General features: G+C 38.4%; 1 protein-coding gene across 1 annotated transcript in view; it reads right to left on the bottom strand.

The window, feature by feature from the left end:
• LOC131993104 (cilia- and flagella-associated protein 46) overlaps positions 1 to 22,507 on the bottom strand; it is a 149,656-nt gene that overhangs the window by 20,994 nt on the left and 106,155 nt on the right. Inside the window, exons 40-47 of the mRNA XM_059358838.1 lie at positions 22,229 to 22,426; positions 15,941 to 16,132; positions 13,201 to 13,320; positions 9,368 to 9,562; positions 7,732 to 7,905; positions 6,682 to 6,779; positions 5,383 to 5,456; positions 410 to 588 (exon numbers count right to left, since the gene is read on the bottom strand). Of these exons, the coding sequence (XP_059214821.1) occupies positions 410 to 588; positions 5,383 to 5,456; positions 6,682 to 6,779; positions 7,732 to 7,905; positions 9,368 to 9,562; positions 13,201 to 13,320; positions 15,941 to 16,132; positions 22,229 to 22,426 (1,230 nt within the window). The remainder of the gene's footprint in view (positions 1 to 409; positions 589 to 5,382; positions 5,457 to 6,681; positions 6,780 to 7,731; positions 7,906 to 9,367; positions 9,563 to 13,200; positions 13,321 to 15,940; positions 16,133 to 22,228; positions 22,427 to 22,507) is intronic.

The raw sequence follows: 22,507 nt of genomic DNA, 5'->3' as shown, positions 1-22,507 counted from the left end.
CTTTGTTTGGTAATTTTGTGTCTTTTTTTGGTCATTTTGTGTCTTTTTTTAGTCCTTTAGTCCAACATAAAATGTGATTTTGAATCTTTTTTTTACTTTCAAAACACTATCATGCTCAATCAAGAATTTTAAATGTTGCAAATGTGCATTAATTTCAGAGTACACTGAGACATTAAACTGCATCATTTTCAATTAAATTCTGGAAAAGTTGCTGTGTTCTAAAACTTTTGACCAGTAGTGTACTTTTTTTTTGTTGACCCACTGTTTTATTTATTAGAGTGACTGCTTGAATGTAAAAGACATCAGACATGAGATGATAATAATTGCAGTGGAGTGAGCTTATTTATGAGACTTGCAGTGGATAATGTTAATAGAGTGAAAAGAGACAAAGGTCTCAACAGGAACATACAGGAGGAGAAACATGCTGCTCCTCCGAGGCCTCCGGTCTGCCCTGGGCCCCGAGCCAACAGGCTCGCTGGAGGAAGGCTTGTCTCGTCTCCCGGCCAAAGGCCCGAGTCTGCTCCCTCAGAGCCAGCAGAGCCTGTGGGCAAACTGAAACCTTGGCCACCCTGGAGCACGTCAGGCTACCTGCAACAACAGCATGTAGACACAATCAGACAGACACATACAGGCTTGTAATTGGTCCCCATGAGCTCCTCCTCCCCCCTCGGATAATTTCTCTCTTCATGTCTAGCCTGTTTTTTCTCTCACTTTCTTTTCTGTTTCTTGTCCTCATTTTCAGTCTAGATCAGACTAGCCCAGCGCTCATTGCGACGCCACATTGCAACTCGTACAGAATGCTGCAGCGCGTCTTTTAACAGGCACAAAGAAACGGGAACACATATCCAGAGTTCTGGCCTCTCTACACTGGCTTCCTGTCCGTTTCAGAATAGATTTTAAGATCCTGATGTTTGTTTTTAAAATCTTAAACGGATTGGCTCCAGCTTATTTGACGGAACTCATACAGGTTCTCAGACCGACCAGAGCTCTGAGGTCTAATGACTTAAACCTGGATGTGCCTAAATGCAGCTAAAAACAAAAGGCGATCGCTCTTTTGCAGTGGCTGCCTGAAGCTGTGGAACAGTTTACCGCTGCATATCCGCTCGTCAAAGACTTAAATCTTCTCTTAAGACTCATTTTTTCTCCCAGGCTTTCGAACCTGCGTGAGAAGAAAGTTGTTTTCTGTGTGCTGTATTGTCTCATCTCATATATTATTAGATTAAATTGTCTTTTATTTTTGTGAGTTTATTGTTATTCAATTATGTCTAACACGACAATATCTCCTCCAAGAATCGCCATCTTATCGTAGGCCTGGGCTGATAATCAATAAATCAATTAATCGAACGATAAATTAAATGAACTCAATAATTTTGCCGGCCTCGATATATCGCCATGCGCATGCGTGTTTGTTTTCCTCGTCTGTTGCCTCCAAGCAGGCTGGATGACAAGAGGGTTCACTCTGTGCTCGATCTCTTTTGTTCCATAGCAGAATGAGCGGAGTGAGCCCTCCTGTCAGTCCTCCAGTCTCTTTGTCTCTGTGGGGAAGGCTGGCCCGCTAGCATTGGCTACACAGAGTGCAGCAGGTGAGCCTCGTGCGGAGCAACGCCAGGAAAAAAGATGATTGCAAAGCCAAATGCCACAGCCCCGGTGTGGGAATATGTCGGTTTCAAACCGAATGAAAAAGGTGAGCCCATCAACACACGGACCAGCCTGTATGCCCAATTTGTTCAAAAGTGGTGGCAACAAAAAAAGCCACCACAACAAACTTGCATGCCCATCTAAAGCAGAACCAGCCGACCCAGTTTTCCCAGCTGGGGAAAAAAACTGCAGCTGGAGATGCAGAGCCTTCGTCCCGACAGTCAACACTGGTCGACAAAGTCAATATAAACGCTGTGCGCTCACAGAAAGTGGAGTTTGCTACATCGCGAAATAAATGCTGCCCTTTAAAAAAAAAAAAAAAAAAAATGTTTTTATTTATTTAGGATATTTAAACGTTCTTAAAATTACAATTACAATGGTAAAAAAACACTGAGAAATAAAAGTGTATTGTATTTGAAAGGGTGTGCATTATTATGATATATTATGTTGACAATATCGTTTATCTGCAATAATTTGTGGGACAATATGTCGTCCAGCAAAATTTGTTATCGTCCCAGGCCTATCTTATCGTGGTGGAGGGGTTTGTGTGCCTCAGTGATCCTGGGAGCTGTGTTGTCGGGAGCAATAGCTCCTGGTAGGGTCTCCCAAGGCAAAGTGGTCCCAGGGGAGGGGCCAGACTAAGAGCGATTCAAAGACCCTTATGAAGCAGGATCATTTAAAGCAGTGTACCTCGCCCGGCACGGGTAAACCGGGGCCCCCCCCTGGAGCCAGACCCGGGAGGGGAGCGCGCAGGCGAGCGTCTGGTGGCCGGGCCTTTGTCCATGGGGCCCGGCCGGGCTCAGCCCGAAAAGACTACGTGGTCCTGCCGACCTGTGGGCCCACCACCTGCAGACTCAGGCATAAGGGTCGGGTGCGCAGAGAGTCGGGCGGCAGGCAAAGGCGGGGTCATGGGCGTGCTGACCCCCGGCTCCAGCGTCTGGCTCTGGGGACGTGGAACGTCACCTCGCTGGCGGGGAAGGAGCCCGAGCTTGTGCGGGAGGTGGATCGTTACCAACTAGAAATAGTTGGGCTCACCTCCACGCATAGCGTGGGCTCTGGAACCAAACTCCTGGAGAGAGGCTGGACTCTCTCCTTTTCCGGAGTTGCCCAGGGTGAGAGGCGCCGGGCGGGTGTGGGGATACTCACAAGCCCCCGGCTGAGCGCCGCTGTGTTGGAGTTCTCCCCGAGGAACGAGAGGGTCGCCTCCTTGCGGCTGCAAGTCGCAGGGAGAAGGTCTCTGACTGTTGTTTGTGCTTATGCACCAAACAGCAGTTCGGAGTACCCGGCCTTCTTGGAGTCTCTGGGTGGTGTCCTGGAAGGGGTACCGCCTGGAGACTCTGTAGTTCTTCTGGGGGACTTCAACGCTCACGTGGGTAACGATGATGGCACCTGGAGGAGGTGATTGGGAGGAACGGCCTGCCCGACCTAAACCCGAGTGGTGTTCTGTTATTGGACTTCTGTGCTAGTCACGGATTGTCCATAACGAACACCATGTTCGAACATAGAGTTGCTCATAAGTGTACCTGGTACCAGAGCACTCTAGGCCAAAGATCGATGATCGATTTCATTATCGTGTCATCAGATCTGCGGCCGCATGTTTTGGACACTCGGGTGAAGAGAGGAGCAGAGCTGTCAACTGATCACCACCTGGTGGTGAGTTGGATCAGGTGGCGGGTGGAGGATGCTGGACAGACCTGGCAAACCCAAACGTGTAGTGAGGGTGAACTGGGAACATCTAGCGAAGGCCCCTGTCTGCAGGGTCTTCAACTCACGCCTCCGGAAGAATTTTTCCAGCATCCCGGGTGAGGCTGGGGACATGGAGTCCGAATGGGCCATGTTCAAAGCCTCAATTGTTGACGCGGCTGGTAGGAGCTGTGGCCTGAAGGCCGTCGGTGCCTGTCGTGGCGGCAACCCAAGAACCCGCTGGTAGACACCAGCGGTGAGGGAGGCCGTCAAGCTGAAGAAGGAGGCCTTCCGGTCTTGGCTGGCTGAGGGTTCCCCGGAAGCAGCAGACAGGTACCGTTTGGCCAGAAGGGCTGCAGCTGCGGCTGTCGCTGAAGCAAAAACTCCGGTATGGGAGGAATTCAGGGAGGCCATGGAGGAGGACTTTCGGTCGGCCTCAAAGAGGTTCTGGAAAACCGTCAGGCGACTTAGGAAGGGAAAGCAGGGCTTGGCCCAAGCTGTGTTCAGCGGGGGAGGAGACCTGCTGACCCGACCTGGGGATGTCCTTAGGCAGTGGAAAGAACACTTTAAGGAACTCCTTAATCCAGCCAAAACGTCCTCCGTAGAGGAGGCAGAGTCTGAAGACTCGGGGGAAGACTCATCAATATCCCTGGCAGAGGTCGCCGAGGTATTTGGGCATCTGGTAAGGATCCTCCCGGGCGCCTCCCGTTAGAGGTGTTCCGGGCACGTCCAACTGGTAGGAGGCCCCGGGGAAGACCCAGAACACGGTGGAGGGATTATATCTCTCTCCTGGCCTGGGAACGCCTCGGGGTCCCCCAGGAGGAGCTGGACGTTGTGGCTGGGGAGAGGGGCGCCTGGAATGCCCTGCTTAGCCTGCTGCCCCCGCGACCCGGCCCCGGATAAGCGGACGAGAATGGATGGATGGATGGATCTTGTATTGGATTGGATTTTTTGTTGTGATTCAGTTATGTAAAGCACTTTGGTCAACCTTGGTTGTATATAAAGTGCTCTATAAATAAACGTGACCTTGACCTTGACCTTTATTTTTTCATATAATAAATAATTTTTGGCTGGAGCATTTGTTTTTATCAGCCTTGGATGTGTCATTAGCAACAAAATTGATTTTGATGCATTTTTTTTTTCAAAATCTTAGTTTTGAGCAGGGCAAAAGTTTTTTAAGAGGTTTATGCAGAAAAAAGTAGAAAAAAATATTAAAGTTAAAGCTTTTATAGCGTTTTTTTTGGAAGTGGACATTTTCAGCCTTAATGACCTTAAAGGGTAGACAATTTGTACATAGTGTATTATAGAGCCATTAGAAAAAATTAAATTTAAACTTCAAAATATATCAAGAAAAAAAAAAAACCTTCCAAAAATCATGCCATATGCAGTATCACAGCAAAAGTTATTGGCTAAAAAAAGGGGAAAATGACAAATTTGGTTGAAAATGTCCCTAGTGGTCCCTAGTTTTTTTTCAATTTCTACAACTACTTATGTCAGATTATTCCCAGGAAAGGTCATACGGGCGTGTAATACGCTATGCTAATGCCCTGTGATGACTTATGCAAGGTGGTGTTTCATGCCAGGCCAAAAGCAGAGAGGTGAAAGTGAAATTCAGCACATTTGTGCTTCACTTTGTCATCTTTTTCCTCTCTTCTTGTCTTCATTAAAGCTGAACTTTTCATCTGCCTTGCAGACAAATGTTACACAGGAATACTAGATTCATTTGGCTCCTCTTAAATGCTGACAACAGTGCTATGTGCAGCAACATATGTGTGATGAAGACCATTCCTCCCAGGGCTATGGAACAAATTAAAAGCAGGATGAAGGTACAACCTAGACTCCAACACAGGGACGTTGTCGAACACGTAGATAAAACAGAATGTGTTGATATGATAATCCTCTGTGACATATATTCAATTGAAAACTGTATGTTGCAACTGATAAAGTTTTCTGTTTGTAAATGTAAATGCTGAATTTAATGGCCCCCAGGTAATTTGAGACCCCTGGTTTACATTTCATACAAGCCTGGCATCTCATTGTGTTGTGAATATTGATCCTCACCTGTAACTTGTGTAGACTTTCCCTTTTGATTTGGAGATTTGCTCATCTCATAGAAGGCTCCATACAGCTCCGACCTAAAACCAAACAAAGAAACACAAGAAAAAAAAACACGTTTCTACCCCTTACCTGTATACTGTATGCACTGCTTCACATGTATATTTAAAATACCTTAACCCATTAGAACCCATGGTGACACAATTTGTTGTGAAACAGCACTATTAACCCTTTATCAGACAAACAACTATATTTGGTAACTTCGGGTAATATTTCGAGAAAAAAGTTGCAAATTTACTAGATTAAAGTTGCAAATCTACAAGAAAAAAAGTCGCAGATTTAAGAGATTTAAAGGGGCAAATCTGTGCGAAAAAAGTCGCAGATTTACAAGAAAAAAAGCAATTTTTTTCTCGCAGATTCACCACATTAAATCTCATAAATCTGCGACTTCTTTTTTCGTAGATTTGCCACTTTAATCTAGTAAACTTTTTTCTCAAAATATTATTTTCATATGTTTTTTTTTTTTACACATTCTGGCAGTATGTAATATCCTCCAGTATTCTCTAGGGTTGAAATTTGGAATTTGCTAATATTTCAATGAGTGTCCTATTAAGGGTTAAAGTGGTGAAACTGGGAGAAAAAAGTTGCTTTTTTCTCGTAAATCTGCGACTTTTTTCGCACAGATTTGCCACTTTAAATCTCTTAAATCTGCAACTTTTTTCACACAGATTTGCTACTTTAAATCTCTTAAATCTGCGACTTTTTTTCTTGTAGATTTGCCACTTTTATCTAATAAATTTACAACTTTTTTCTCGAAATATTACCTGAAGTTACCAAATATAGTTCTTTGCCTGATAAAGGGTTAATGTCACTATTTTGATATATGTTGTGGAGATGCAAACAAAAAGGCAAATTTGTGTTTCTGTAAGCGGAAAAGGTGTCTAGTTTTTTACATTTTAAAATAAGAGATATTACAAACATAAATACTATAAACGCCCAATGTAACATATATGTCACATTACAGATCTTTGACATTTTGGGGTAATATTTTTTTTAAAAACATCATAAATGTGTCATCAAACATCATACATGCATTCCATCTCTACCCACAATTACACATACAGTAGTTTTAACCAGCAGCCCTCTAGTGGCAGGTGTAGCACACAGCAGATAAAGTGTTACTAAAGCTTTAACATACTGTGACTTGCATGACCTGCATTCATTTACTCATGTACCTTAAACCTGTCATAGCCATTAAGCACTGAATTTACAGCATGAGGAAGAGGAAGACAGAAATAAAGTTACCCTTCATCCGAGTGCTGCAGCAGCAGGATCTTCAGGTTGGGTGGAAGCTCTGCGAGGATGTTTAGGTGGCTGGGAGAGATGGTCAGGTGGCTGAAGGCCTGGAAACCAAAAAAGCGTAAATACACATGCCCTGAGAGGTATATGTGTACTAAAAAAAACCATCATGCACAACAATTGTTAAGTTAAAAAGGCTTATGAAAAATGATATGCTAAAAAAGTATAGCTCGCAAGCTGGATGAGGACGTTCTTGTAACTGCCTTCAGTGTTTTGATTTGTTTGTTGTTGTTGTTTTTTTGTTCGTTTGTTTTCTTTGCGGGAGTAATAGAAATTCTCAGATCTAATTTGTTTGATATACTATGGTTGTCTAATAAGAAAATAAGTAAATAAATAATAATAATAATAATAATAATACATATTTATTTGACATTAAGTGGCTATATATAGAGATATAATTTCTTATTTTGAAGTGTTGAGTATCAGGGGAGAGGCCTAGATAAGTATTTTATACTTCAGCCTACTCCCTTTTTTTTCGAACCAAAATGATATAAGGAAATGCATATTGAATATTAAGTTAACTGGTTCTTATTTCTTATTACCTAATTTTTTTCGGTTCGAAAAGAAGAATTAATAAAATGAAAAATGAAAAATGAAAAAAAATATATAGAAATAGCCAATCTTGTCACTGATGGTCTTGCTTGTTTATGTAGACTATATAGAGGCAATGCAACTGTACATTTTTATCTTTTAGTGATAAAACTGACCCAATAACATGTTTCTGTGCTAACATTCCTAAAGATTCAGCTGCTTCTTGCTGTATTGTGTTTATAGATTCCACCAAGTTGTCCCACATACAAGCAGCTGCACATGCTGCTGTAACTTTGAAAAAGAAGAAGTGTGTTTGCTGCTGCATTACTTAGTGTGATTTTGGAAGTGCATTCAGAGCAAAAGGCCGTAACAGCACCAATAGTGTGTCTCCCATCAAGGGAATTCACCGAGCTGAGTGTGACAGCATCCATAAATCATAAGTAGGGGGGTTTGGTGACCCGGTACCTTGGAGAGGCTATTGAGGGAGTCCTCCACTCCCTTCAGCATGCTGCTGGGCCTCTCCTCCTCAGAGAGGAGCAGCTTCCTGTGAAGGCTGAGCAGAGCGGAGAGCTGCGACACGCTGCTTCCAGCGCAGGAACAATCCAGGAGCCGAGCCATGGTAGCAACGGTGCAGCAGCTCTGGGAACCAAACAGAAGATGGATGAAGGAGCGGGTGGTAATAACAGGAATTATAGCAGGCGATGATATCCAAAAGAATGCCATTAAGTAAGTGAAGATGATTTGTGGGTACAGATGCAAGAGACGGTGCTGCACAAAGAGCCACCTGCATGCAGCCAGACAGACATAGAGTCCTGGTTCATACCCGAAACCAGGGCTCTCACACTCTAATTACCTGGGGGCCGCTGGAGGCAGTATCAACATGACCAAAAAAAGACACAAAATTACTAAAAAAAAGACACAAAATTATTAAAAAGAGACACAGAATTACCAAAAAAAAGACATAAAATGACCAAAAAAAGACACAAAATGACCAAAAAAAGACACAAAATTATTAAAAAAAGACACAGAATTACCAAAAAAAAGACACAAAATGACCAAAAAAGACACAAAATGATAGAAAAAACAAAATTACTTAAAAAAGACACAGAATTAAAAAAAAAGACATAAAATGACCAAAAAAAGACACAAAATGACCAAAAAAAGACACAAAATTATTAAAAAAAGACACAGAATTACCAAAAAAAGACACAAAATGACCAAAAAAGACACAAAATGACCAAAAAAACTAAATTACTTAAAAAAGACACAAAATGATCAAGAAAGACACAGAATTACCAAAAAATACACAAAATTATTAAAAAAAGACACAAAATCACCCAAAAAAGACACAAAATTACTAAAATATATGCGAAATTACAAAAAAAAGACACAAAATTATTAAAAAAAGACACAAAATTATTAAAAAAAGACACAAAATTACCAAAAACAGTAATTAAAGGGACCTTCCACACACAACACGGTAAAGTGCCATTCATATAAAACTCACATTAAACTTTCATATCAAGGTGGGGGCCACAAAATATCGTCACGAGGGCCGCAATTGGCCCATGGGCCGCGAGTTTGAAACCCATGCTCTACAGTGTACATGGACATTGCAGTGCTGAGAGTGAACCTGATGATTAATATTACATTTTAATACATTATAGAAACATCTGTACACTTAGGTACACTGTAACAGATTGCTGTAAGAAAACAGCCATATTGTGACAGTAACATACTGTTTTCCATTAAAAAGGTATTACACTGTAGAAAACAATGCATCCTGGGCAATATTTGTAGGTAGTTTGCCGTTTCCCATGGTCTATCCTTTCTTGAAACATCCAGTTTAATCCTGCATTTCTTGAGCAAATGACAGGGTAAGTTGAACTGAAATGTTTTATTTGTTAGATGATGTTTGCAGTATCAGTATTTTACTGTCAAATCAAGGAGATACAGGATAATAGTAACAGTAAGGGAACTGTACAATTAACAGTAGAATACTGGCAACCCTGCTGCCAGTATTCTACTGCTGTTAATTTACAAGATAATTGTTTACAGTGTAGTGTAGGAAAAAATGCAAATATGGGGTGATGCACAATACCTGAAACAGGGCGAGATATTGACCCGCCACTGCAGCGTCAGACTGGCCGAGACTCTCCACCATGTTGAGACATGAAGCAGCCAGGACGGAGGAGGAGGAGGAGGACGGCTGCTGCTGGAGACTCAGACTGATGGAGGAGGACAGACACTGACTGGCTCGCACCAACAACTGCTGGGCTCCACGCCTCCTGCCCTGCTAACACACACACACACACACACACACACACACACACACACACACACACACACACACATAATTATATAACGATAATTACATAAATTACATAAATATAAATTATAGAAATAATATAATAAAATACATTATAAAATAATATAAATAAATAAATAAAAATGCAACAAAATTATGGAAATTCTTACTGCAAACGAAAGTTTTTACATTTATTTTATTATTTATGTAGTTATTTCTGTATTCATTAATTTCTACATTTTACGTCAAAATGTAAATTAGCTGGTCAGCTTGAAAACACACACAAACACACACACACACACACACACACACACATAATTATAAAACGAAAATTACATAAATATAAATTATAGAAATATAGAAATAATATAATAAAATATATAATATAATAATATAAATAAATAAATAAATAAAAATGCAAAAAAAATATGGAAATTCTTACTGCAAATGAAAGTTTTTACATTTATTTTATTATTTATGTAGTTATTTCTGTATTCATTCATTTTTACATTTTACGTCAAAATGTAAATTAGCTGGGCGGTCCTAACATCACTCTGAAACACGATTGGTCAGCTTGAAAACACACACACACACACATATAATTATAATTATATGACGAAAATGACATAAATGACATAAATATAAATTATATAAATATAGAAATAATACAATAAAAATATATAATAATAATAATAATAATAATATATTTAATATATGATTTAATAATATAAATAAATAAATAAATAAATAAAAATGCAAAAATATTATGGATTATTATTATATTATTATTATTATTACATATTATTTATGGAATTATTTCTGTATTCCTTCATTTCTACATTTTCATTTATCTATTTGGTTAATTCCACATGTATTTATTTATTTATACAGTTATTTATTTTTACATTTATTAATTTATTTCTGTGAAACTTTTGTCAACACCCAACAATGTCAAAATGTAAATTAGCTGGGCGGTCCTAACATCACTCTGAAGCACGATTGGTCAGCTTGAAAACACACACACACACACACACGCGCGCGCGCACACACACACACACACACACACACACACACCCAAGCAAGCAGATTAACATCCCTGTACACACTATAAAAGTCAATGTGAGTATAATCAATCAAACATACATAGAGTACACATACTAAGTGTTTATACTTAGAATGACAAATTACAGTATATAAATAAATAGTATATCTCTATCATACTAAGTTACCATCACAAGTCCTCTGTAAAATGTTTGTGAATATATTTTGTCTAACTTCTCTCTACTCAAAAGGATGTTTTTCAGTTTTGTTGATACTATCTTAAACATTACTCACATGCCCCATACGTATATGTACATTAAAGGGCTTATTAGTTACTGTAATCATTCCTCCTCATCATGCTGGATGTTCACAGACTCTTTCCTAAGTTGTCTCCTGTGGAAGTGATGGGGAGGAAATCCACAGTCCTACTTTTCCTAGAAAAATACATTCCATTGTTCAGCTAAAGCTAATATGAGGCTTACTGCTAGCTTTAGGGTGCTTTTCCTGAACGTTTCTTTGTTTCTTTGGTGAACTGAGGGTGAGGAATATTAACATAAATAAGGAATCATGGACTAAAAAAGACTGCAACTTATTTTAAACCTATTTAAACTGCTGGAGTCTCATTTATTACACTGAGTGAAGACGCTGGCTTTTGTCCCCTATCTCTTGTACTGGAATAATATTAGGAAGTGATTTCTTCACATCCAGTTCGTTAAAGTTTTAAAACATGAACCTATCCTTTCGGTTAAACTCCAGAAATAGTTATTTCAAGCAATCTTTAAATGTAGTTATCTCTACCTTTTGAATCACTTTATGTCAAAACTCTCAGAGGAATGCAGGCAGCTTCAGGATTTTTTGTGACCCCCCCCCAAAAAAAAGAAATATATTTTGCAAATAAAGGTTTATAGAGTTATTATTACTCTTATTATCATTATTATTAGGGCCTCGGGGCAATCGCACCGAGCACTGGTCCCATACAGCAATATCTGTAGGGACCAGTGCTGCACTACTGTTATACTGTGGATTTCTTCTTCTTCCCCTTCCGGACGCAATTTCGTCCCGCTACTAGTCCTACAACTTGAAGAGTTGCAGGACAAATTATACATCAAAACGTGCGGTTTGATCGGGATCGGTGTGCTATTACTTTTCTCTACAGAATACGAATTTTTCGCGACATAAGTCGCGAAAAACTGCCCAAAATTTTGCATTGAAGTGAATGGGACGGCCGACAAAAAATGAGCGAAAAAGAACAATAATTGGAGATTTTTAAACATCTACTTCTCTGGCAATATTTCACCTAGAGACTCCATTTAAACTTTAAACAGTAGACACAAGTCTTGTGTATCGGTGTATTAATCCACGTTTCGATAGGTCATATAGTTTTTTATCAATCCCTGTTCAATGACCATGATCATTTTTGGAGAAATTCTGAGATTATAATGGGTGTGTATTGCACGGAATGTTCGTGTCACAGTGTGTGACATCATCGCCAGAGTGTAGAGGGAGAGAAAAAACTGTCAAAAAATAAATTTGAAAACTGCGCTCCAGGCCGCAAATTCCACTCTACAGAAATAATTTATACATAGAAACGTAGGAAAATTAGTCTTCTCACTCACAATCCTCTGGTAAAGCTGTCAGAGTTATAGTTTGGGCGTAGGACGCACAGAAGATCCACCAACACCACCAACAGCCTCATTGGCTCCCATATTAAAAACGCAGGAAGATTTCGGAAAAAGGGAAATCGAAAATTTTTTTTTAGATCGCTCTAACAAAGCTATTTTTTAATTTTTCTTTAAAAAAAACATATGTAGACGTTCAGGAAGAACTCAGGACGCTCAAAGTGAAGTCGGATCAATGATAGGTATTATGGTTTTGCCAAAAATGCTTTCTGTTCGAGGCCAGAAATTTCAGTCTGTCCACCTCTGGCTGTCACTATGCCGGAACAGGTGGCAGTTAATTCTGTTGATTGCTTTGATCTTTGATGTGATTACAGTTACAGACACACACACACACACACATGCGCGTAAGCATGCACACTCCTCACACATGCATACACATGCTTCAAACACACACACAGGTAACTTTATGTGATTTTAATTACACACACACACACACACTTTGAGGTTAAAGGGCATAGTTTGAAATCTCTGAAGAATCTCATCATAGTGTACACACACCGGCAGTAGCCCCCGTGGCCCTTTCAGAATTTCCCCAGAGGAAATTTTGTAGTTATTATTATTATTACACTGATTGGTGTGGTTCTATGACCTCACTAACAGCAGGGGACCCCATTTTGGTAGTCCGCTGAAGTTACCAAATATAGTTACCATACTGTTACCATTACAACATTACCAACAGAATCTTACTTCATATTCCAACATGTTGCCACATAAATAGTACATTACACCCATTTTTTATTCTGCACCAGGTTTGATGGGGACAGTAGATCTTTCAATATGAGAACTATGCAGAGTGCCCAGAGATTCACCTCCGGGGGATTTGAGCTGTGAGGTGAACCTCCGTATAAAGACCTTAGATTAGCGATGAGTCAGAAGAGACGGGGTCACTTGTCAGGAGGAATGTACCTGCAGCTCAGCACTTTTGCCAGAGGTCAACCTCACCTCTCTTTGGCTCGATTCTCTGCCTTTCTCTGAATTCCCCTCCTCCTCCGCGGAAACAGCTCTAGGGCCGGTCCAGGCCTCCTTCTGCACAAAGTTATTTCAAGATCACAGAACAATGATTGTGATTAGTATAAAACCCCTCATGATCAAAACCCATGAAGACCTGAGCTTTTCTGTCTAAAATTATATAAGCGGACATCCATCTTCCTAATCACTATAAGCTTTTCACCCTCTGCAGAAACTTTTTCCAGGTTACTTGTCCATTGGTGTGTGTGTGTGTGTGTGTGTGTGTGTGTGTGTGTGCATCAGAATTCCCAGAAAGGCCTGCAAATAAAATCCCCTAAGATCTGAATGACTTTCAACAATTAAGTAATAGCATGCTCAAAGCTTAAGTGATTTCTTTCTGGTATTTTGTTTTTGTGGTTACAGAATTTCTGAAGGCATAAACAGTCCAGAGTATTTGAAAAGAAAGGAGAGAAGCATATAATTTGGTTTAGTGGCAGGAAGCAACAGTAAATAAATCCCAGGTATGCCAGCTGGTTGCTTAGTTTCCATGTTTTTAGAGGAAACAAAATGATGTATTTTTGTGGGCCAACCTGGATGTTAGCATCTTAGCATGGGGTCTACTGAGAATTTGCCAACCCGTTCTCATTCCCGAAGCGTAAAATACCGACTATTTGTCACGCCCCTGAACGTATCATACTGACGAAAAGGGTACCCTTCCACGTGTGTGGGGAACGCTCTGGGTTCTCAATTGACTCCAATATAAACCCGCTCGCGGTGCTGAGAAACGCTTAGAGCAGAGGCTTACAGCCGTCTATTCACTCCAATAATATCCCGACCACGGCCCTCCATTACGCTGCCAGCGACAATCTGAATGGAGAACCGAGGACCCTGTGCACGGAAGTATTTTTCTCCCTATTTTAAGGATTTCTTTTAATGGCATCGTCAACATTTCTCAACACAAACACATCAAAGTCTCACTGATAATTCAACAATAAAATAGCTTCATGTTGTGGCTCTCAGTATAATTTTTTTTCTCCTTCGATTCTGGGAAATAAACTTTTATTCGTTTGTTTTACGGCATTCCACTGGCGGACATTTCTCTCATTTTTAGTGAAAAAAAATAAATATTTTGACTTTGTTTCTGCATAAAAATGGATTTTGATTACATTTCTAGCGAGAAATATATGTTTTATGTTCTTAATATTCACTCAGTGAATGTACATAATCACTTTGTGGCGAAGATCTCGCCAGAAAAAGACGATCCGCTGTGTTTTATTTTGAAATCTGTTTTATTTTGTAATCTACCGCGATCATAGCGGATGTGGTCCTATCCTCGCGGATGTGCTGTGCGATCTCATTGAATCGCGCTTCACTGTAAATGGCCCCAACTCTGCTCTCCTGTTTTAGTTAAAATATCTTCATTAAACAAACATTGTTGTCTTTTTTTAGCATAGATAATATACATACAGTGTAATTATTTATTAGACAGTGTGTGATATTCGATATATTGGGTAGAAATAGGTTTTCACAGCCCTAATAGGGAAGAACTACAAAACGAGAGGTCTAGGGAGTTGTAGTTTTTTTAATAAAACAGGTTTTTACCTAAAATTGGAAGTTGGAAATACTTAATTAGTGGCTTTCCAGGGGTTTGAGGGGATGTCAATCACATTTTTGGCATCAGAATTTAAATATTGTCATGTTCAATGGGGGAATTGTTGTTTTTTCAGCATATCCTAAAGCCCCCCCACTCCCACCCCTTAGTGACTATGCTCACATTATAGTCCATGTCAACACCTTTCTATAACAGTAGGTCTCATGTCTGTAACCCTTTTTGTCTCTTAGTTATAATCATTTAAATATGCCCCAGGGTTAAGGTTCAAAGGTCAATATCTCAAAGCAAGAAAATTATAGAACCTTGAAATTGATATATGTTACTCTCCAGGCCAAGACCTTTCCGGTGATGTATTTGGTTTAGCTCTATGACAAAGTTTTATTTTTTTCAAACCTTGGAAATCTGCCCTAACAGACTTAGATTCCCACGGCCCTTTGAGTGCTCAGATTCCGAGATGTGAAAAAAGTTTTTTGGTTTGTTTGATTTAAAAGTGCATTTAACCACCCACAGCTTTTGACCATTCTTTGTTTTTAACTACTTAAAAACTCTAGATCTTTTATTCCCATTACTACAGCACTCTTCACAAGCCCCCTTGTGACAACTGGCTTCCTTTGTTGTGCTAACTTACATTATTGCCCTAAATGTCAATACTTTATATTTCCAAGTTTTAACAATTTAAATCACTGTTTTAGGCCAAAAAATACAAGTTGGCTTTTTATGCAGTGCTTAAGGCTGTGCAATTGGGCAATTAGTTGAAAGGGGTGTGTTCAAAAAAATAGCAGTGTGGCATTCAGTGAGGTCATCAATTTAGTGAAAAACCAGGTGTGAATCCAGCACTTGTTGAACATGCATTTCTCTTTGAAAGCCTGAGGAAAATGGGTCGTTAAGACATTGTTCAGAAGAACAGCGTATACTTTGATTAAAAAGTGGATAAGAGGTATTAGTGCATCAATAAGTGCTGGTGACAATTCTTTAAGTAGTAGAATTATCGTGTGGTGCTAGGAAAGAAGATGCTCTCTGAAGAGCTGAAGGTCTCCAGGAGGTTTTTAAAGGTACTTGTACTTGTTATTTACTGTATTTGCGTACCTGTTTGTGTCTGTCCCAGAGAGAACACAGGTAAACAGGGTCTTCCTGCACAGCCAGCAGTCTGAGACACTTCCCCATCAGACTGAGGCAGCGAGCTCTGGCCTCCATGTTGTTTTCCAGGCAGAGAGAAGAGACTGCAGCCAGCTGGAGCAGAGCCTCCTGCCCCACGGAGCTGCCCACACTCACCCACTCCTGGACACAAAAACACACAGAAACTAAGTTGAGGCCATGTGAGGAGACAAGGGATGTACTCCCTTACATTACCATCTGACAAACATGTTTTTGGATTCTCAAACCTCTCTAAATTTAACTAGACGTGTTGATTGATGCTCAGGACTTGGCTGAACAGAAACACATTTTGGAAGCAAATCCCAACACATGTTTAATTAACTTTTTTCTTTTTTTCACCAAGAAAATCTGTCATAAAAGCTGTTCAGAAGCAAAATTAGCAACAGAGGAAAGGAGGCTTGGTATCTGCGGAGAAAACATTTAACAGGAATTCTATTTTAAAGTTGGTGATCAGAGGGTTGCCGGTTCAAGTCCAGCTGGAAACAAGAACCAGTTAACCTGCTGGGAGGTCCCCATAGTCTGGGTTGATATCTGACTGAGACAAAGCTCTTGCTCTGACTGACACAATTTCTGTCTTTTTTTTTTCATTTTGTGTCTTTTTTTTGTCATTTTGTGTCTTTTTTGGTAATTTGTGTCATTTTTTGGTCATTTTGTGTCTGTTGTTGTGTCTTTTTTAGTTATTTTGTGTCTTTTTTTGGTCTTTTTGTGTCTTTTTTTGTCATTTTGTGTCTTTTTTTAGTTATTTTGTGTCTTTTTTTGTCATTTTGTGTCTTTTTTGGTAATTTGTGCCTTTTTTGGTCATTTTGTATCTGTTGTTGTGTCTTTTTTTGTCATTTTGTGTCTTTTATGTCTGGATGTGATAAAGAAGCCATGCGTTTGGTGCTTCTGGAGACTCCAGAGGCTTAAATACCATCAATTAGTTAACATACAGGTGCATCTCAATAAATTAGAATATCATAGAAAAATGTTTTATTTATGTCAGAAATTCAATTCAGAAGTCAGAAATGGTAGATGCAACATTTACAAAGCACTTGATTTAGCATTTATTTATCATTGTTTTTATAAGAAGAATATGGAACAAAATAATTGAAAACAAGTAAAACAACCGTCGAGAGAGAAAGAGAAAAAAAGAGAAAGAAAAAGAGACGGACAGGTTGAATGTGAAGCCATGTACATTCAAATATATTTTTGTTTTTAAGTGTTTCTATTCATCAAATCGCTCTGAGAATGATGCTGACATATTTAGTCACTGTTGCTGTTGTGATAGGTGTGGACTGAGTGATCCACTTGAGTTACAATAATTTTAAAAATTAAATATTTATTGTTATTGCTCCTTTAAGTTCCTATTTTGGCCTGCGTGTGTAAAAACTAATAACAACAGATTGAAAATATTGAATTTCCCCACAAGGGATTAATAAAATATGCGTTCTTCTTCAAATACTATATAACTAGTAATATTCATGCTCACAGCTCCTGAAGCCCTTTACAGCCTCCTAATATAAACTATTAATATTAAATGAGCAATTTCATATTTAGAGTTCAGGGTGATGCAATAGCTCTCATCTTGTTTTCTCTTTCCAGACATTTGTTGACTGGCACAAGCTCATTCTGAAGGAAAATTTGAATATTTATGAATAATATGTTGTATCACATTCTAGATAATAGATTAATATACAGCAACCCAAATCTGCCTCTCTGTTTTCCTGAACGAGCATTAGCTTAAAGGATTTTACTGAATGTACAGGTGCATCTCAATAAATTAGAATATGATAGAAAAGTTTATTTATGTCAGAAATTTAATTCAAAAGGTGGAAATAACACATTATATAGATCCATGACACACAGAATGGAACATTTCATGTCTTAATTTATTTAATTTCTTCTAATTATAATGATTATGGCTTACATTTAATGAAGACCTCAGTTTCAGTGTCTCAAAAAATGTAATATTACAAAAGATCAATTTTAAGTCATTTTGTGTCTTTTTTGGTAATTTGTGTCTTTTTTTGTGTCTTTTGGTAATTTTGTGTCTGTTGTTGTGTCTTTTTTAGTTATTTTGTGTCTTTTTTTGGTCATTTTGTGTCTTCTGCTGGGTTTTTTTTGTTATTCTGTCTTCTCATTTTGTGTCTTTTTTTGGTCATTTTGTGTCTTCTTTGGTCATTTTGTTGTTTTTACGTCTGGATGTGATAAAGAAGCCATGCGTTGACGCTTCTGGAGACTCCAGAGGGTTAAACACCATCAATTAGTTAACATACAGGTGCATCTCAATAAATTAGAATATCATAGAAAAGTTTTTTATTTATGTCAGAAATTCAATTCAAAAAGTGGAAATAACACATTATATAGATCCATGACACACAGAATGAAAGACTTCATGTCTTAATTTATTTAATTTCTTCTAATTATAATGATTATGGCTTACATTTGATGAAGACCTCAATTTCAGTGTCTCAAAAATTTGAATATTACAAAAGACCAATTTTAAAAAGTATGTTTAATATGGAAAAGTATGTCCATCTATATGACTCAATACTTGGTTGGGACTATTTGACTTGAACTGCTGAAAATGGACTTTTCCATCATGTTCTAATGTATTGAAATGCACCTGCATGCTAACCCATGAACCCTAGCATCTTTTCAAACTTCTCACGCACAAAACTTACTAAAGCAGCATCCTAAATCCAGCACTCTAGTAAGAAATCCTGCAAACATTTTCTAAATGAAGGCAAAACACTCAAAACAGCTTAAATCCAGGGTATTGGTGTCCTGAATGAACACACTGGTAGGGAGCCACCTTGGAGTGATGGCTCTATGCTGAACACACTGCCTGCCAATAAAGCACTTGAGCTAACAGAGAAGCTATATAAGCACTGTCATTTTTTAGTTAGCCACAAGAGATTTGCTCTAAAGCATGGGTCTCAAACTCTCAAATTTTTTGGGTAATTTTGTGTCTTTTTTTAGTAATTTTGTGTATTTCCAATAATTTTGTGTATTTTTTGGTAATTCTGTGTCTTTCTTGATCATTTTGTGTCTTTTTTAAGTAATTTAGTTTTTTTCTGTCATTTTGTGTCTTTTTGGTAATTCTGTGTCTTTTTTAAATCATTTTGTGTCTTTTTTGGTAATTCTGTCTTTTCTGTAATTTAGTGTTTTTTCAGTAATTGTGTGTCTTTTTTTGGTCATTTTGTGTCTTTTTTTGTAATTTTGTGTCTTTTTAAAGTAATTTAGTTTTTTTCTGTCATTTCGTGTCTTTTTTATAGTAATTTTGTGTCTTTTTTGGTAATTCTGTGTCTTTTTTTGGTAATTCTGTGTCTTTCTTTAATAATTTTGTGTCTTTTTTAGTAATTCTGTCTTTTCTGTAATTTAGTGTTTTTTCAGTAATTGTGTGTCTTTTTTTGGTCATTTTGTGTCTTTTTTTAAATGTAATTTTGTGTCTTTTTAAAGTAATTTAGTTTTTTTCTGTCATTTTGTGTCTTATTCTACAGTAATTTTGTGTCTTTTTAAAGTAATTTAGTTTTTTTCTGTCATTTTGTGTCTTTTTTTAAATGTAATTTTGTGTCTTTTTTTAATAGTAATTTTGTTAGTAATTTGAGTTAGAGCCCCCTGCTCTAAAGCGTGGTTACAGATGAGGGCTATAAAATATAAAACAGCCTGGTGTTACTTTGCATGTTAGCATCCCCAAGTGGCAATGATACGCAACTAACCTTCTGACCTACATAGCCAGACGTGATCACATGGCTCTTTAACTTGTTGATGTTTACACCAATATTTTGTGCTCTTTGAAGTGTAAATGTGTCACTTCCTCTGCCCTGAGGACGAGACTCTGTCTATCTTTATTCACCCCTGCTTTGACGTTTCAACAGCTGTTTTTTTTTTTTTAAATCAACTACAGTTTATAAAGATCCATGTTTATCTAAACTCCTCATGTACATTACTGGAATTAAGAAATATTTCAAGCAAAGCAATATCCTTTAAGTGTTTTAAGTTTTGGACACTGTATTTCTGAGGAGGATAAAGTAATTGTTGGTTTTGGTCTTTTTTTATTTATTAGTGATAAAAAGGGAAAATAATTAGATAACCTTTAAAATAAGATCCTACACTCTCATAATAAAGAAACGACCAGATAATGCAATAGTGTGAAAGTGCTTAAAAAATTATTAGACCACCCTTTTCTTTAAGTTTTTGTTGATTTTAATGCCTGGTACAAATTTATTTGGACAAATATAATGATAACAACAAAAACAGCTCATAAGAGTTTAATTTAAGAGCTGATATCTAGACAATTTACATGATTTTCTTGATAATAACCAAAATCATTTTCAAGAAAACAATGGAAAACGGTTAGATATCAGCTATTACATTAAACTCTTATGAGCTATTTTTGTTGTTATCATTATATTTGTCCAAACAAATGTACCTCTAGTTGTACCAGGCCTTAAAATGAACAATAAACTGAAGAAAACAAGGGTGGTCTAATATTTTTTTCCATGACTGTATAGTATTAACTAACGTTTAACTAACAACAACTGCTGCTAATGATGATGCTCGGTGAAAAAGATGATGCTGTGTGGTATAGGTACCCCCCACCCCAACTGTTGCTGTTCTTTGTTCTGTATAAAATGTTAAAAATTCCTCAATAAAAAGTGAATAAAAAAAAACAACTTGTGGTTCTTCTCCAGTCAAACAGTTATTCTTGCAGCTAACCACTTTGAGCGTTCCTTGATTTAATGGAATGTGCTACAACGCATTCAAAAGGTATTAAATCAAGAACTCTACTGCTATTGATATCACTTTAAGGTTACTGGTACTGCCATCCAGCTCTACCCTGCACTGCAAAAAAGCCAACTTGTATTTTTTGGCCTCAAACAGTGATTTAAGTTGGTAAAACTTGGAAATATAAATTATTGACATTTAGGGCAATAATGTAAGTTAGCACAACAAAGGAAGCCAGTTGTCTGCTCAAAAACAAGTTGGTGAGTTGTTGTTACTTATATCTTTAAGTTGGGGTTCACAACAAGGGACAATAGTTCTGATAACTCTTATTTCTTTGTTGGGAAATGCGGGAAAGCCAACTTTCCGAGCTGCCACTGCACTTAAAGTCTCATTGTGGCTGCGCCGCCTGAGCTGGAGTCCCCACAGGTAATCAACCCTTAATTAAATTAATTAAAATGATACGGGAATTTTATTCTGAGCTGTGTTGTGCAGTGTTGTGCGTCGTTTGTTGGAGAAAGGAACCTACACATTTTCAACATTTAAACACAAACAGGTTTTCGGTAATTAGCGAAAGCTAGCGGCTAACTGATGCTAGTGGCTAACTGATGCTAGCGGCTAACTGACGCTAGCGGCTAACTGATGCTAGCGGCTAACTGACGCTAGCGGCTAACTGATGCTAGCGGCTAACTGATGCTAGCGGAAAGTTTAATGTGAGTTTTATATGAATGGCACTTTACCGTATTGTGTGTGGAAGGTCCCTTGTATTACTTTTTTTGTAATTTTGTGTCTTTTTTGGTAATTTTGTGTCTTTTTTTAATAATTTTGTCTCTTTTTTTGTAATTTTGTGTCTCTTTTTTTGTAATTTTGTGTATTTTTGGTCATTTTGTGTCTTCTTTTTTTTTTAGTAATTTTGTGTACCCCCCACCCCAAGTGTTCCTGTTCTTTGTTCTGTATAAAATGTTAAAAATTCCTCAATAAAAAGTGAATAAAAAAAAACAACTTGTGGTTCTTCTCCAGTGAAACAACACCTGCATTCAATTGATACCCAGATGTAGTTTAATATGAAAATTTGGTCAGTTATTCTTGCAGCTAACCACTTTGAATGTTCCTAACTGACGCTAGCGGCTAACTGATGCTAGCAGCTAACTGATGCTAGCAGCTAACTGATGCTAGCGGCGCTGCTTGTTACAGCTACAAGAGTAGCCATGAGCGTATCAATGCTAACTCAAAATTGTGGTCACAACATTAGCTGACATTTCATTGCGGCGTTACAATCGTGCCAATTCAGCACATTGCAGAAGTTAGCAGAAGTAAGGATTAAAAGTTATTACAATGTAAAATTATAAGTTAGTACAACTTACAGTTGAGTTGAGCAAACTCAAAAACAAAACTTAAAATAGTTAATTGTCCAACTTAACATTTTATCGAAGTTTGTTGCCTTGACATTTTGAATTCACCAAACTTTTCTTCTTTTGCAGTGTGGTTTGAGGTGCTGGTCCACTGTCTCACCTGTTCTACTGAGCCAGGTTCAGGTGAGCAGTGTGTAAACTCCTCCAGAGCGATCTCAGCAGGAGTTTTCCTCTCCCGGGCCAGAGCTCGTTGTTTCTCCTCAGCACAGTGCTCCTCCAGCACGGCCAGACAGAACTCTGCCAGGGCCAGTCTCAGGCGCAGCAGCCTCCGCATGGCCGCCAGAGACACTCCGTCACTCTGGCAAGGAGGAAAAAACTACATTTGTAAGCACACACAGGCAGTAGATGATAGAAAGAATTTGCTTTGTTTAACCCCAAT

Source organism: Centropristis striata, chromosome 20 (assembly GCF_030273125.1).
Source record: "Centropristis striata isolate RG_2023a ecotype Rhode Island chromosome 20, C.striata_1.0, whole genome shotgun sequence".
NCBI lineage: Eukaryota > Metazoa > Chordata > Actinopteri > Perciformes > Serranidae > Centropristis > Centropristis striata.
The sequence above is the reverse complement of the archived record's forward strand: the minus strand, read 5'-3'. Positions and strand labels throughout refer to the sequence as shown.